The sequence below is a fragment of the Diceros bicornis genome, chromosome 1 (assembly GCF_020826845.1).
Source record: "Diceros bicornis minor isolate mBicDic1 chromosome 1, mDicBic1.mat.cur, whole genome shotgun sequence".
Taxonomy (NCBI): Eukaryota; Metazoa; Chordata; class Mammalia; order Perissodactyla; family Rhinocerotidae; genus Diceros; species Diceros bicornis.
Window position 1 is genome coordinate 66,826,175 of NC_080740.1, and position 16,333 is coordinate 66,842,507.

General features: G+C 52.1%; 1 protein-coding gene across 1 annotated transcript in view; it reads left to right on the forward strand.

Annotated features, from left to right (window-relative positions):
* Positions 1-16,333, forward strand: part of PPARGC1B (PPARG coactivator 1 beta) — a 110,495-nt gene continuing 94,162 nt past the window's right edge. Inside the window, exon 1 of the mRNA XM_058543855.1 lies at positions 1-221. Within this exon, the coding sequence (XP_058399838.1) occupies positions 144-221 (78 nt within the window). The 5' untranslated portion in view covers positions 1-143. The remainder of the gene's footprint in view (positions 222-16,333) is intronic.

The following is a 16,333-nucleotide window of genomic DNA, read 5'->3' on the forward strand; positions in this document are numbered from 1 at the left end:
TGCGGCAGCCGGAGCCTGAGCTCCGCCCTCTGCCTCCCGCCGGCCTCGCTCCCTCCTCCCGCCTCCCTCGCTCGCTCGCTGGCTCCCTCCCCCGCGGCCGGCTCGGCGCTGACTCCGCCGCACGCTGCAGCCGCGGCTGGAAGATGGCGGGGAACGACTGCGGCGCGCTGCTGGACGAGGAGCTCTCCTCCTTCTTCCTCAACTATCTCGCCGACACCCAGGTATGGCCAGTAGGGGCCGCGGGCGCGGGGCCAGAGGTGCTGAGCTGCGGGGGCTGCCGTCGCAGCCGCGGAGGCCGGGAGGCAGCAGTGGGCGCAGTGGGGGGACCGGGGGTTCCAGGCTGCAGAGCCCCTCTTCCATGCGCTCTGCGATGCGCTCCGTTCCGGGGGCGGGGAGCTGGAGGTCCCCCCGCGCATGCCGGAGCGTTGGCGCTACGGCCGCTGGGGAGGGTCTAGCCTTGGTCGTTTGGAGTCCGCCCCCCAACCCCCGCCGACAGAGCTGGGGGGTACCGCACTTCCTTGGGGAGGTGGAGCCGCGCCAACGTGTGGGGGACCCTCAGGCTGGCTCTGGGTGCTGGAGGCGCGCCCTCAGGCTCCCAGCACTTGCTGCCGTACTTTCACGTGGACTTGTGGCCCCGACACAGGCGCCTGCCCCGGTCCCCGGAGTCCCCTGGTCCTCTCGTCTCCGGTCCCCCGAGTGCTGCTGCTGGCCCCCCGCGGCTCCCCTTCGGCGCCCGCAGCGCAGAGTTTCCTGCCGGTTGCCTGCTAAGGGCATAGGGGTCTGCGAGGCACGTGGACATGCGAGCGGGGATAGCACCTTCCTGGTTTCGCTACGCGGCGGAGCCTCTTGGGGGAAAAGCACGGCAGGATGGGGGCGGAAGGACTGTCTGGGGGCGCCTGGGTCCCCCTGTGGCGCGCGGCCCCGGTGCGCGCTCGGAGATGCTGGGGGAAGGGAAGGCGAGGCGGCGTCCCGGGCTCTGGCTGCGCCTGGGAGCCCCACAGGCGACACGCGCGTGACAGGAGAGGGTGTTCTGGTGTGCGGGGGGGGGGGGTAGTGGCGAGGAAGCTGGTGGCTTGGAGACGGGTGTGGGGGGGTGCTGCTGGGACAAGCAGCCACCGAAAATGCCTGCACAAGGCGTGCGCGCCCCCCACCCCTTCCCCGGTTTCCCCCACCTCATGCCTGTTGCAAGCATAAAGTTTGGCCCCATAGTTATGGTTTTTTTCTCCGGGCGCGCGGCTGCGGGTAGCCGGGAGGCTGGGGATGCGGTGGAGCCGAGAATGAGACCCCGGATGCGGGCGCACGCCTGGGAGCGGAGAGGGGCCGCCGGGCGGAACCGGGCGCGGCTCGCGAGGGCTGGTTTGGTACCTGGAGTCGGAGCGCCCGTGCCGGCTCGTTTTGCATAACACTGGAAGGGAGGGGAAAGGCGGGGGGGTGGTAGGGAGGGAGGAGAGAGAGAGAAACTTTGCTTCTTGTTATAATCTGCCTGTCTTTGGGCGGCAGCAGCTGTCATGGGACCGGGTGGGCGGGGAGAGGTTTGCAAGCTGACTCCTTGCTGTGAGACGCGACTTGGAGCGGACGCAGCAGCTGAAACGTTCAGCTCCGGGCGGACTCCGGGTGGCGACTCCCGGCTGGCGGCTAGGACGGCGCGGCGTGGCGGGGTGTCGCCGAGAGGAAGCCCGCCACGCGCCGGAGAAGGCCGGCCCTCGCTCGCTGCAGACGTCCATGCGTCAGGGAGCCGCGGGGCCTCGTGGTCGGTGGCGGGCGCGCTCGGGTGGGTTCGGGGCAGGGGTCGATGGGGCTGGTGGCGTGTGATCGCGCTTCTCAAGGCCGGAGGGAGTGTGTGATGAGCGGTCTGCGCGCGCGGGTGTGTGTGTTTCTGTGCACACGCCGCGCGCGCCGGGCGCGTACCTTTACCTCTGACGAAACTGCAGTGTAGCTCCCGCGGCGGTCACCGGGCGCCGTCACACGTCCCGCGCCCGTGTCTGTGCGGAAGGTCGATGCCCCCCGTCCCCCGCCCCAGCCAACAGCCTGGGGCTAGGGGGACTTGGAGCCGGCGGGGCAGAGTTGCCCCTGGGAAAGTTCTGTCCTCAGCCTTCGCACTTGTCTGGGGGTGTCTCCAGCCCTCTCGACTAAGATGCGGGTGAAGAAGGCCTGAAATAGCCAGAGATTTGTTCAGGAACTCATAGCAAGAACTGCCCGTTCTGGACCCAACCCCAGGTTTTAACTCCATCTTCAGGGTTCTTCGGCTCACCAATAATTAATTATTTTCCCTTTTAGGCGCCCAGCGGGCCTACCCAGCAGGGATATTTCACCCAAGGAAACTAGAAAATTGGGTAATCAGGTGTCAGCAGAAGCAGTGCAGTGAAAGTTAATCTGGGACGTTTGCTTTTTTTATGTAACCACGTGACAGGCTGGGGATCTTCTGGTGATCTTTGCCGGCCCAACTTGGGAAATGTAATTGATAGGGGGAGCTTTGCAACCACCCCTAAAAGGCTCATAGAGCCCAGCCGGAAGAGGACCTGGGCAGGCCATCCTGTGCCTCCTCATTTTCCAGTTGGGGATAGAGGCTGTGAGGGGTGAGCGGCTTGTGCAGGACCACGCAGCCAGCGAGTGACAGAGCCACCCAGGCCTCCTGACTCCAGGTCCTGTGTGTTACCTCGAAATAGCACTGGACTTGGAGTCAGAAGGCCTGAGTGGAGTCGCCTTCCCCACTTTCTGGCTGGGTGACCCTGGAGCAAGCCATTTTAACTCTCTGAGCCTCCTTTCCTCCATCTGTCAAATGGGGCTGGTGGCGCTCGCAAGAGAAGCCAATGGCCAGATGGTGGGGGTGAGCACTGTTTGCATGTGAGATGTCTGGTTGTTCCTGCAACTCCCTCTCCTCCCCTAGACCCTCACTGACCCTCCCCTCCTCCATCTCTCCCTTTGGAAAGGGTGGGAAAAGTGAATGAAAAGATAATTGATTGTCTTTATGCAAAAGACTTTTGTTGTCTTTGGTGGCTAATCCAGGATTAGACAGAGGGAGGACGTCTGTGTAGGAGACTTAACTTTTACTCATTTGGGCCAAAGTTCAGAAATTCAGCAGATTAAGGATTGTGAAAGTTTCTTGGAAAGGTTTGGGGCATGTATCCCAAAGGACTTTGGGTTGGCTTCACCTTTGCTCAGCCTGTGCCCCTTGCCTGCAGTGCCCTCACCCACCATCCTGCATGGCCACCTTCTCTAGCAGGCCTTCCCAGACCCTCCTGCCCTGCTTTCTCTCCCTCTGGCTTTCTTCGTCTTTGTTACACAACCAAGCACTTTGTGTGTGAGTCCTGTGTCCCACTAGGATTCTGGAACTAGAGTTGTACTTTTCATATCTTTGTGCCCTCATGGCACCTGTCACCATGCTGAGTTTCTTTGCTCAGCTCTTGGCTAGGCACATGAATTACAGAGAGGGGTACAGCAGAGCCCCGCCCAGCAGAAGCTCCCAGGCTGACCAGGGAGACAGGTGGGCAGTGAGTATGGGTAGAGAAGAATGCAGAAGGCCGCAGCTGTGGGCGATGACTTAGGCTCCAAAGGCCACACGGTAAGCCCACATGAAATATGGGTTGTTTGAAGTCGCTTGGGCCGTCAATCATAGATGCCCAAAATGTCAGAGTTGGCAGGAATTTTATAAATCATCTGGTCCAACCCCTTATTTAAAAATATTTAATTATAGAAATTGTTAGAAAATACTGGCAAGCATAAAGAAAAAAATTGAAAATATGTAATCTTACCCAAAGGTAACCACTATCAACTTATAAATTTCCAGATTTTTTTCTTTCCTATTGATTCCTATCAGTTATATCTTTTGTACAGAAATGGAGTCATTCTCTATATACTAATTGTAACTTGGAATCACACTGTTGTAACTTGCTTTTTTCACCCTCCAAACAATATGCTGTGACTGTCTTTACACATCAATAAACATTCTTCTTAATATCTTAATATCCTAATGGTTATATAGTATTTCATGAGGATTGAACCAAAATGTATTTAAGCAATCCTTTATTGTTAGTTGTATAAGTTGTTTATAATTTTTTTTTTTGCCATTGTAAGCCATGCTGAAATGAATATCTTTGCATGTGTCTTCTTTCCTTCATTTAAATTCCTAGAAGTGAAATTACTCTGTCAAAGGAACTATGCAGGCGTTTGGTGAACACATTTCTGGATTGCCTTCTAGAAAGATTGTGCTAATTTACACACTTACCAGCATTGTGTGGGAACACCTGGTTCCTCATACCCAGATAACTCTTGGTGTTTTCATTGTTTTTCATTTTTACCAGTCTGTTCATCAATAAAGTCTGTCACCTTCTGGTTTTAATGTGCGTTTCTTTGATTGCTTTTGATGCTGAACCGTCTCCCCATATGAGTATGGGGCCATTTGTGGTTTTGTTCTGTAAAATGTCGTGTTTGTGAACTTGCCCCATTTTTCAGTTGGTATCCTGTCCCCTCATTGTTCTGGATCTGAGTGCCCGGAAGGGGCCCCTGCCACATGCAGAATTGGGAAAATGGCCTGAAGTCGTAGTGTTCACTTGCTAGGTCTGGAATATTGCTGCCTCCACAGCCCCAAAGCCAGGGCTAACTTCTTTTCCAAGTCAAAGTCCTAGCCATCTGTAGGGGCAGGTTGAAGTGCAGCCTTTGCTGGGTGCCTTTGCCCCCCTTCACCTGTGTGAGACCAGGGAGAGTAACTTCTTCACCTGAGCCCAGAAGGGGACTTGTTTGCTGGCTTTGTTTACCAGAGGCCTGGGCTCCACTTTCACTGGGGCTCCCTGGCTGGTGCTAATGATCAGGATGCCTGTGAAATCCAGGAAAGGCAGTGGCCCAGCAGCTGGGCCCAGGGGGCTCATATTTCCCCTTCACCTTGGGGCCCTCCTCTCCCCAGCTGGTGCGGGCCAGCCCGAAGCTCCCTCATGGCCAAGATGTGAATCACCCTCTTCCTTCTTCCTCTGGAATAATAGAAGGAATACTGGTTTGAGTCAGAGCAGCCTTGCATATGGGGGCTTGGGCTTGGAAGTGAGGTCATAACATGAGCATTGCAGTGTTAATAGCTGTTTCCTCCTGCATCATTGTCATCATCAACACCATTTTTTGAGCATCCTCTAGATGTCATGCACTCTGCCAAGCCTTCTATTTGCATTTTTACATTTGATTCTCATAGAGGTTCTGCAAAGTATAGGTGCTATTATTACTCCCATTTTACACATGAGAAGTTTACGATTTCAGAGAACTCGCTGACTTGATGAAGACAACCTACTTACGCTACCTTCGAGTAAGTGGAAGAGCCAGGATCAGCAGGCACGATTCCCAGACAGCTTGACCCCAAGCTCCATGAAGACAGGGACCATTCTCTGTTTCTATTCATTGTTGTATTTCCAGCACCTTGAGCAAATGAAGGCACATTATATAGAGAGAAGACAGAACTCATAAGTCCTTCTACTTCTCTAGGCCTCAGTTTCTCGATCTGTGAAATGGGTATAGCAGGCCCCAATTCTCAGGGTTGGAAATTAAATAATATAATGTATGTAAAATCAGCATCAGCTTGCTGCTCACAGAACTTGGAATTCTCTCTTTGAGGCACTTTAGAAGGGCGAGATCAAGTATAGTGTGAACTCCCATCCATGCAACATTTTTTTATGCAAAAAAGGGAAGCATAATTCTTGCTATGTGAGGGTCAAGGGAACACAAATAAAGTCATTTGAAAGAGAATGAGCAGGGTCATTTCCTGGCTGTCTTCCTCCAAGCTCGTCTCACAGCCATCCTGTGGACCCTCAGTTGATGCAGAATCAATTGGATTGGATTGCCTATTCTGTTCTCTCCCCCTCTTCTGGTCTAGCTCCTTGCCCATTCACAGCTGGATTCCTGCAGTTACTAGAGAGCGTGTCTGATGTCACTCCCTTGCTTACACATCACTCATGCCTCCCTGGTACTTGTAAATTGAAGCCTAAAGTATAACCTGATGTACAAGGGCCTTCAGGTGCTTGCAGTTGGAGAGTTAGGCCCCTGACGATCCTGAGTGGCCTGCCTCCCCTGTGGGATCCTGGCCCACCCCGGAATATGTCGTGAATCTTCTTCCTAGAAGTGTGGGCTCATGCCGTTGTTTTCCGTCTCCTCTGTCTCCATTTGCACCATTTCCATGACTCATCCCGCAAAACCCAGCTCCCATGCCATTGTTTGAGTGACGTCTTTCTCACCTTCAGGCACAGCTACTGCATCCCATGGGTGGCAGTGTGCACTCATTTTAAAGTCAGCCTGTCTGGTTTGAGTCCTGGTTCTGCCCTTTGCCTGCTGTGAGACCTTTGGTGGGTCACCTAAACTCTCAGAGCTTCCATTTCCTCATGTGTGAAGATAATGATAAATAGTACTTCCCTTAAAAGTCGTTTCCAGGGGTCAATGAAAATCAAATGATGAAATGGATTTAAAGTACCAAATAATAGGTAGGTCTCTTCTAATGTAGCTCACATTAAGTGTTAACATTTAGGAGGTCACTCCACATTGTTAAGGTCCATGAGGGCAAGGATTTTTGTTTGTTTCCTTCAGCACTTTTTCCCACAGTGAACAGACAAGTGCTTGGAACACAGTACCGTTCAAAATCCTCCCTGAGTGAACGAATATGCTAGACTATGAGTCTCTTCAGGGCAGGCACTGCTTCTTGTTTTGTCTCTTCAGTCCATTCTTCCTGAGAAGGGGCAGACTAATGAATGCTTGTGGAGTGACCTGGACTATCCTCCCCACACCACCCCCACCATTTTACCGTATTTATAGCCTACCTGCCCTTCAGGCCCCACGCACACCTGTCCTCTCTGGGAAGCCTTTTAAACAAACTGTTCTTCTGCCTCTACCACCGAAGAGGAGGGTGTCCCTGACTGTCCTGTGGTGTCTGTACCCTATTATCCCTACAACTAGGTTGACAGCTGTGGGAGGGCAAGAAATAATATTTTTATCCTGGACTAGCCTTGTGGTTACCCATGAAGTAGGCGAGTTTTTGAGCAGAAGAATGTTTTATATGATTAGGTGTTAGGTTCTCTGAAAAGAACTTTGTATTTTAAACATTTTGCTAGGGAAAATGTCAGAGGAGCCAGCGGTGGGAACGGTATAGTGAGTCCCCATGCCCCTGTCACCTGGCTTCAGCCATTTTCGACTCGTGGCCACTCTTGTTCCTCCAGCCACACACCACCTCATGTCATCTGTGACTATGTCAGTGTGTATCTGTGAAGAGAATTTTGAGTTCTGTTGTGTGGGTTTCTCCCAATAATTGTGAGGTAGGGTCTGTCTTCCCCGTTTTGTAAGTGATGACAGAGGTTAGGTAAGTCACTCAGGGTCTGCAGCTAGTGAGTGTCTAACCTGGGAGTTGTGCTTTGGCCCCTGAGCAGCCGCCTCTCCTGCCAGGCTTGGGAGGGCCCTGGGAGAGCATCAGGTCTACCCCTGCCTTTTCCAGAAGAAGGGACACTGAGGCACAGAGGGAGAAGCCACCTAGCTGGAGGAGGCCCAAGTGCTTGACTCCCTGGCCAGTTCTTTTCCAGTATCAGGACTGGGGGGGGTGTCTTGGTTCTGGAGGAGAGACAGGGAAGATGGTCCTCAGACACCATTGCCCAGAGTGGCTGGCTTTGTGGTGCCCATGGGGCCCAGGACAGGCTGCATTTTCTTCCTGCTCTCGCGGTTCCTAAACCCCAAAGGCCCCACTCACTCCCCTTGCAGTTGACGGTGGGTTTTGTCATTAGGTGCTCAGGACCACCCCATGAGGAGACAGGGCTGTGGGCTCAGCAGCCTGGGTTCACAGAGCTGAGAGGAGCAGCCTGGCTTGAGGTCACACAGCTGGGCTGGCACTGGGTCTACAGGCTCCTGGTGGCAGCTGGACTCCTGGACTCCCCACCCTGCTCTTTCTTTAGGGCAGAGACTGAGTTGCCACACGGGCCTAGAGGAGACCAGAGAGACTTTTACCAGTGGGAGCGCAAAGGCATGGATTAATTATCCCCGAAGACCTGTAAATATTGCTCAGTCTTTTAGGTGAGAAAACAAACATTTGCTCTGGTTATTTATTTAGGTGGCTGAGAGGGCTTTGAATCCTAGGATTGGACTCTGCTTGGGGCAAGCCCTGTGGCCTTGGCACAAAATTTCTTTGTGCCTCAGTTTTCATCTAGGAAATGGGGCTGATAATAGCACATACTGTAAAGGCCTTTAGAGAAGACTAGTTGAGACGATGCCTGTGAAGCATTTAGAAATGCTCAGTCAGTAGGAGCCATGGTTAATATTAAAAACAGGCAAATATAGTGCGGACCCTACTATTTATCTTCCCACTGAGCTCTGGGTCGTTGATCCTGTCTAGGCCCCGAGGTTCTTCTGTCAGAGTATTATCTTCTCCTTTGCCCTATACTTCTGGAGGAACTGAAGAGGAATCCCTGCCAGCCTCAGCAGGTGTTGCAGTACTGACTTAAGAAACCAAATCCAGTTAGATGCCACTTGAAGAGAGGAGGAGAAATATCAGATAGTTAAGAGTTAAACTTTGGAGTTTAACTGCTAAGGGTTTAAATCAGGGGTCTACCACTTACTAGCTGTGTGAGCTTGAGCAAGTGTCTTAACTTCTCTGATCCCAGTTGCCTCATATGCAAAACTGGAGATAATAACAGTATGTCCTTAGGGTAACAGCAGAGGATAAATAATGCTTACAGCATTGCCTAGCATATAGTAAGTGCTCAGTAAATGGCAGCCACTATGATAATGACAACGATGTAAATATACCAATGTAAACTTGAGCTTTCAGGGAGTTGGGAGTGCCTTAGAGACCATCTTACTCAATGCTCTTACCTTGAAGTGAGGAAACAGACTGGGAGCAGACCGGAGGATGCCTTCCCGTCACCCAGCAGTAGCAGGACAGGCCCCCTGACTGCTGTCTGCTTGGGCAGGGCTGGCTCTGCAAAGCAGGGACTCAACTGTCTGGGCCCCACTGTCTGGGAACTCAGCTGGGCGAGCCCTGTTGGCTGAGATGGATGCTCCCCGGCAGCGCTGCAGCCGTGTTTTTTCCTTGTGCTTGCCTGGCAGAACACAGTCACTTAGCAGAGGGAGAGCAAAGAGACGTTAGAAACCAGGCCCTGAGCAGTTGCAGCAGCCGGCCCACGAGTGGCTCCCTGATGTTGCCATGGCAAACAGCCTTGACAACGTGGCTGCTTGAGCCTTTATTTCTGCTCAGGCTCCTCAAGGGGAAGTGTGGTACCCAGGACACTGGGGAGGGCCCTGCCCTGGCTCCTTGGCACCAAGGATGACCCGGCCTTCCATGCTGCTAACAATCCTAGGCCACAGCAGCTCCTGCTCAGAACATCTGCAGGCCCACCCTGCACGACCTGCAGAGCAGACTCCTGGGTATGGTGTTCAAGGCCTCAAATGCCCATCCATCCATCTATTCATCAGACACCCTGTGACCATGCAACATTGTATCCCCTGCTGCAAGAGCAGAACAACATTTCCTTGACGTGGACCCTGGTGTTAGGTGTTCCCAGTCTGGCCTCACCTTCAACCATATCCTTCAACAATCATGGCAACGATAACGGTGAACAACTGCTAACCCTTTCAAGCAATTCCTCTGCCAAGCCCTGTGCTAAATTATTCACATGTACAATCACATTTAATCTCAGAGGAACCCCATGAAATAGCCCCCACTGTTACCCCATTTTGCAGTTAAGCAGACTGAGGCTGACTACAGAGTTGGTGATACTGGTGCTGTTCTGCAGTTCCTTCCCTATACCAGGTAACCACGAGGGCCCCTACCATGGGATCTGTCCCTCCTCCCCATCTCCAGCTGCATCATCAAGGCCCAGCTCGAGCGCCACCTCCCTAATTCCCCCCTCTCAGAAGTGGCCCCTTTTTGCTCTGTGATCCCACAGTCTCTTACAGACCCATGTGTGCCCTGCTTTCATTACTCTGTCACCTGGTGAGTTTATATCTGCCCTCCAGCTACCCCAAAACAAAACAGATGGGGAGACTGACTAAAGGAGAGAGCTTGGAATGTCCTGGTGAGGAGTTTGGACTTGGCAGGCAGTGAGGAGTTGGCCAAGGTTTCATTAGGATTGTTATTAACAACAGTAATCATAGGAAATAGCTAACATTCAGTGACCAGGTATGTGCCAGGTACTAAGCTAGGACCTTCAGATGCATTATGTTGTTTCATCCTCAGCTACTTGGTGAGGTTGGTGCTATGGTATGTGGTATTATGAGGCTGCACGAAGTTCAGTGACTTGCCCCAAATCAACCAGGCAGGAAGTGGGAATGCTAGGATTTCAACCTAGGTCTGCCTGGCTTCAGAGCAATGGTCTTTTTTTTTTTCCCTTTTTCTCCCCAAAGCCCCGGTAGATAGTTGTATGTTATAGTTGCACATCCTGCTAGTTGCTGTATGTGGGACGCGGCCTCAGCGTGGCCGGACAAGCAGTGTGTCAGTGCGTGCCCGGGATCCGAACCCAGGCCGCCAGTAGCGGAGCGCATGCACTTCACCGCTAAGCCATGGGGCCGGCCCCAGGGCAATGGTCTTAACCACTGCAGTGTGGCTAATCTGGCTGAGCATGTAGAAAGGACCGGAATGGGGGTGATGGGCAGCAGGAAGGAGGCCTCTGTATTCTGCGCTCAGTGGAGGTGAGAGGGATGTGGGAGAGAAGGCACAGAGTGCAGGGGGCTCAGAGTGGCGTCTCTCTAGCCAAGATGGGGTGCAGAAGAGGCTTTGCTTTGGGGGAGGATTTGTATGGGAAGGGAATATCCATTTATTCAGGGCCAACTGCGTGCCAGGTTCGTCCCCATCCCTGGCCTTCTCCGGAGCCTTAAATGCAGAACTCCCGGCCCAGGCGGTGATAACTTTTGTTTATCCATTTATTCTTCACCCTTCTCTCTTCTCTACCCAGTCAGGACTGGAGCTCCCTAAGGAAAGGGACCTCCTCACCTGGTTTGCCGTCAAATCCCCCAGTGCCTTAACAGTTCCTGACACTCTGTAAGCCCCTGGTAAATATTCGTTGAGTGACTGAATGAGCGAGCAAATGCTGTTAGATCTTTCAGTACATTCACCATCCATTTGCCTGGCCCCAGAGGCCCCTTCTCTGTGCTTGGAACTGTGCTAGGATGTGAGTTGAGGGGAGCATAGGGATTGCACCAGTCCCCACAAGGAGCCCACTGCCTTTGTCTCTAAGATAAGCCTTGCACACAAAGGAATCAAAGGCAGACACTTTCTGGAGCCTCCAGAACCACCTGTCAGAACGCGCCTCCAGTGGGCAGGTCTTTGTGGAATGTTAAACCACTGTTAGGAATCCAGCCTGTTACAGGGCATTGCTCTGGCCCAGCTGGGGAGGTGCTCAGGCTTCAGGAGTCTCGGTATCTGCAGGGACATATCTGAGCGCATGTCCCTATACCTTACAGGGAGATTGAAACCAGCGCCTTACACTGGGCCTCATGTCCATTGCCTAGCTGCTTATTCCAGAGGGACTGGGCAGGCTGGCGGGAAAGGGGTGAGGGAAGACTCGGGGAACAGTGACTGCATCCTCCAGACCAAGAGGATTAACTCCATGCCCTATTGATCTTTCCTTCCTTGGAATGCCCTCAAGACTCAGTCCGTCCCACGTCTGATCACCTCTCACTCTTCCTTCTTAGGGCCAATCTGCTCTTAGTTTATGCACCATTCTTACAAGCTCAGCAGTCCTGTCCAGGCCTTATCACATTAGAAGCAGCAAGTCGGTTCTGTTAGTGTGTGTCCAGAGAGGCATGGGGCGGGGCTGTGCGGTTCTGCCAGATGCAGAAACACATGGACTGGCGCTGAAGGCAACTTGGGGCCTTTTAGTGAAGGGACAAGAAGGCCCCTTGTTCCTGAATACATTCCTGTATGAAAGTACAAGGGTAATGGGTCATAGAGACAACGTGTCATCCCTGAGGAGAGGCGTCTTGTGTTCTGTGTTCTCTGTTCGAGGAAACAACGAAGAATGAAATGCGCTTTGGTGTTACCATCTAAAATAGGAAGTCTATCAAAAGCAGCAAAAGTTTCAAAGTCCTCTGTAAACCTAGCTTCTTGGTAGCACAGTTTATTCGTCAATGATCAGGTGAATAAGGAGTTAGTCTAGCCATAGAAGTTTCTTTGAAAGCTAATGCAGCCTCCTAACATGAGATGTTGTCTCTGTATTTCCGAGGCTGCAAGGGGCAGTAGAGTATGTGGCAAATACTGATTGGCCTCAAGAAACCGTGTGGCTTAGTGATTGATGAGAGCAAACTGTCTGCTTCAAATCTTAGTTTTAGGGCTTATTAGCTGTGTGATCCAAGGAGGGAGACAGCGGCTCTGTGCTCTAGATAGCCAGCTCCCAAATGGGAATAATAATAGGTCTTAACTTCCCAGGGTTGGTAGAACTAATTGGTGGTTCTCAACCATGAGTGCATATCAGAATCAACTGCGTAGTTTAAAAAATAATAGTTATACGTCTGGGGCCATCCCAGACTTATTGGATGAGAATCTTTGAGCAAAAGCAGGCCCTTAAGCTTCATGTTTTCAAAAAGCTTCCTCTCATGGCACCCCTGCTTTGGTCTAAACAATCAGATACTATTTGTAGATTGTCTGGCATTAACTCTGTGTCCCCTCCCCTCTCTGTCCTTCCTGCCTTAGTCTGGAGCACAGCGTCGTGCTTAGGATACAGATGATCCGGGTAATGCCTGTGTAGAGCTGGGGGGCTTCCTCACCTGGCATTTCCATTTGGTCTTCCCATCAATTCTGTGTCGCAGGCAAGAGGAGCGAGCATTCTCACTTTACAGATGGGGAAATGGAGGCCCAGAGAGTGATTTGATAAGATCCTACAGCAAATCAGTTTTCAAATATTTGTCCTCATCTCTATATCTGACCTCCTTGATCCTCAGCCACACACTCACTTACTGGACAGCTCGGGGCGGGGGGGTAGGGGACAATCACAGTTACGTCAAGAGGTGGGTGGGTTGGCGGCGGGGGAAAGGAGGGAGCCTGAGGGAATGCAAGCCATCTACAGACCCTTAGACCAGTGATCATTTGATTTATCAGGACCCTTAAAGATCAGGGAGTGCTGGTCATCGTCCCAGGCCATAGAGCAGTTTAGGGGAGGCAACAGGACTAGAACTCACTTCTCCTGATGCCCAGGTCACTGTCGTCCCAGCTCTATGTGCTGCTTCTACAGAGTGGGCAGGGTGTGGCTCAAGTGATAATAGAAGTAGTCTTCAAGCTAGTGTAGTGAGGCCTTTGCACATGCTGTTCCCTCTGCCTAGAGTGCTCTTCACAGGCATTGCCATGGCTGGCTTCTCCCTCACCTCCTCCAGATCTGCTGAGACATCACCTGCTCAGGGAAGCCTTCCCTGATCTCCCGCTCTGTCTGCTTTCTATCCCAGGACTGTGTTCTCTTTTCTGTAAGGCATGTACTGCTCCTAGTTACTTTCTTCTTTATTAATTTGTCCCTCATCGATTGCCCATTGACCTTGTGGGAATGGAAGTTCCACAAGCATTGGACATTGCCTGTCTAGCTCCCACTGTATCCCCAGGACCTAGCCTAGGGCCTGGCACATGGCTGGCACTCACTGAAGGTTTCTTGAATGAATGAATGAATTCAGTGTGTGTCAAGCCCTGAATCTGTACTGGCCACTGTGCTGAGCTCACTTAACTCTCCCAACAACCCAGGAGATAAATACCCTTAGCCCCATTCTTCAGGCGAGGGACCTGAGGCTCAGAGGGGGAGTGGTGGGGTTCAGGGATACAGCTGCTTTGCTGACTGAGCCCTGCAGAGGCCCCCAGGGGCCCAGCAGGCAGGTGTGACCAGAGCCCTGCCCCCAAGGAGTCATGCCCCAGTGCCCCAGTGCCCTCACACCGCTTTCTCCCTAGGGTTGGGCAGCGGCTCTTCCCTGTGCCGTGAGTGCAGCCACAGGGACCTGCTCAGCAGCACCCTGGGCCTCCAGCCTTTTCCAGCACTTGCCCTTTGTCCTGGTGACCGAGGGAGTGGCTGCCTGGCTTGCACTTCGTGGACCAGCCCCCAGCTGGAATGTGGCAATCTCCCACCTCTGGGGGAGGGGGGTCCGGGCACTGTAGCAGTGAACCTAGAGGACAATGGTGGTGTCTTGCCAGAGGCCCGTCTCCCTAGAACTGAAGTAGGCCCAAATTAGTGGGTCAAGTCTTGGGGAGAGCAGAGTGGGCTTGAGGATGACATGAAACGCATGAGAGGGAGGAGGGAGATTTAGAATCCACCCCAGAGGGAGAAGAAAGACCTCCTTTGCTCAGATGACCTCACAGTAAATGTTCAATAATCTGGTTGCCCGACAACCGGAGGAGAAGCAGTATCAGCTGGTTCCAGGTATGGACGCAGTCTGGGGTCTGGATTTTGAGAGTCAGTGGAAGGCAGACTAGAACGGTGGTTAAGACTAGAACTCTGAGACAGGGTTGGGGTCCAGAGTCTGTCGTTTAGCAGCTCAGTGACTTAAGGGCATGTTACTTAATCTGCCTGGGTTCAGTTTCTTCACCTATGCAATGAGGTAATAGTAAGTATCTCAGTGGGTGGTTGAAACGATCAGAAGATATAATGTCTGAAGAGTTTAGTGCAGTGCCTGGGTGTTATCAGTGATAATGACAACTGACTGGGTGCTTTGATGACAGACTGGTGGAGGAAACTCGTAGACCCCATGAGTTACAGGACGTGGGTTATCATTTGATACCTCTTCCTTTTTCTCTCCGTGCAGCAATCACTCCCTCTGTGCGGGAAGCTAGGATTGCAGATTTGAACAAGCCCTGCTCCTTGTCCTGGGAAGAACAGATCTGCAGATGGCCGTGGAGGGCGGCCAGTGCAGAGGGAATGTCCAGACAGCACGTGTAGCAGAAGGAGTATTGAGAGAGGAGTGGGAGCTGGCTGACACGATGGGGAAGGGCGTCCTAGGGAGAGACCAGCCTGTCATAAGGCCCCGCAGGTCCTGTGGCTGGTGAATGAGCAGTGAGCTCCCTCCCCATCAGTGGAGAGTTTGAGCTGGCTGGAGGACTCCTGGGAGGGCGAAGAACACGCAAGATGAACTAAGTGTCTGGAAGAATCACAAGTAGGAGTGCCAAGATTTCCAGCCTGAGAAACTAGCTGGAGGCCACTCTAGGGGTGTGGGGAGGTCTTGGGGAGGGTGACTAGGTTTTCCCTGGGCCTCACAGGCAGGATGGAATGAGTGGTATCACCCTGTGGTGGTGGAGGCATAAGGCTGGGGCACAGCCTCTCACCTGCAGTCCTGACTGAAGTCCTTTGCCCAATAAAGCAACACCCTCCATCGTGGGGGGGCCAGGTCCCCACAACTACCAGGTACTTGATGGACAGGGAGAAGGTTTGTAGCTTTATAGAGTAAGTCTTCAATAAATTTAATGATGATAATGATAATTATTGCCATAATAATCATAATGATTACTCCTATTACCACCACTGTTATCCCTTTTAGCATATTACTGTGAAATTCACATAGCATTTTCACATCCATAATTCACATCCTCGTGAGGATTTTTATTTCCATTTTACAGATGAAGAATCTGTGGCCCAGGAATGTTGAAGTGACTTGCCCAGTAAGGTCACTGTTGCAGGAACTTGAGGGAAATGTGGGACTTGTGGCCCCCCAAGTCTGCCTGGTCGAGAAAGAATGGTTTTATAAGGGGCCCCTCAGCCGTTCGTGTCTGAGCCTTGTCTGGACTGAGTTCCCAGGATTGTCTTGACTCCTCCTTGGAGCAGTGATCTCCAGTCTTTTTGGAGTTGCGACATCCTTCCATTGTGTGATTTTGCAGTAGTTGCAAATCCCCCAGAAAAGTATAACTTCCACTGATTCCTCTTTATGTTAGAGTTAGAGTTAGGGAAGAGGAAATCTTGTTGAGAGAATTTTGTGGCTGCACTGGAGATTAGAGTGCTGTGGTGAGAGTATGGTCCCTGGGAGTCTGGAAGAAGGCCTGGGTTCAGGTCCTGCTTGCCCTCTTTGCTGTGTGACCTGACAGGTCTGGCTCCCTCTCTTGGCCTGAGTTTCCCCATCTCTCCCATCTCTGCCATGCTGTGACTCATTATTTTTCTATCATGGGGGCTGTCTTGCTTATGTAAATTCTGCTTGGGGTAGAACTGCCAGGTACTGGATAGAGTAGGAGAAGGTTCGTTCCTGGAGACGGATGGAGCTAGGAACTGTCGCATCTGAGATGGGCCATGTGATTTCCGTATTCTAGAAGGCAAAGCCAGTTACAGGTTCTTAATTCCCCAGTTATGTCCCTTTTCCTGGTGACAGGTGCTGACTTCTGTTTGAACTGCATTGAATTGGAAGAAATTTGTCATGGGATCATGTGCCTTAAACGAGT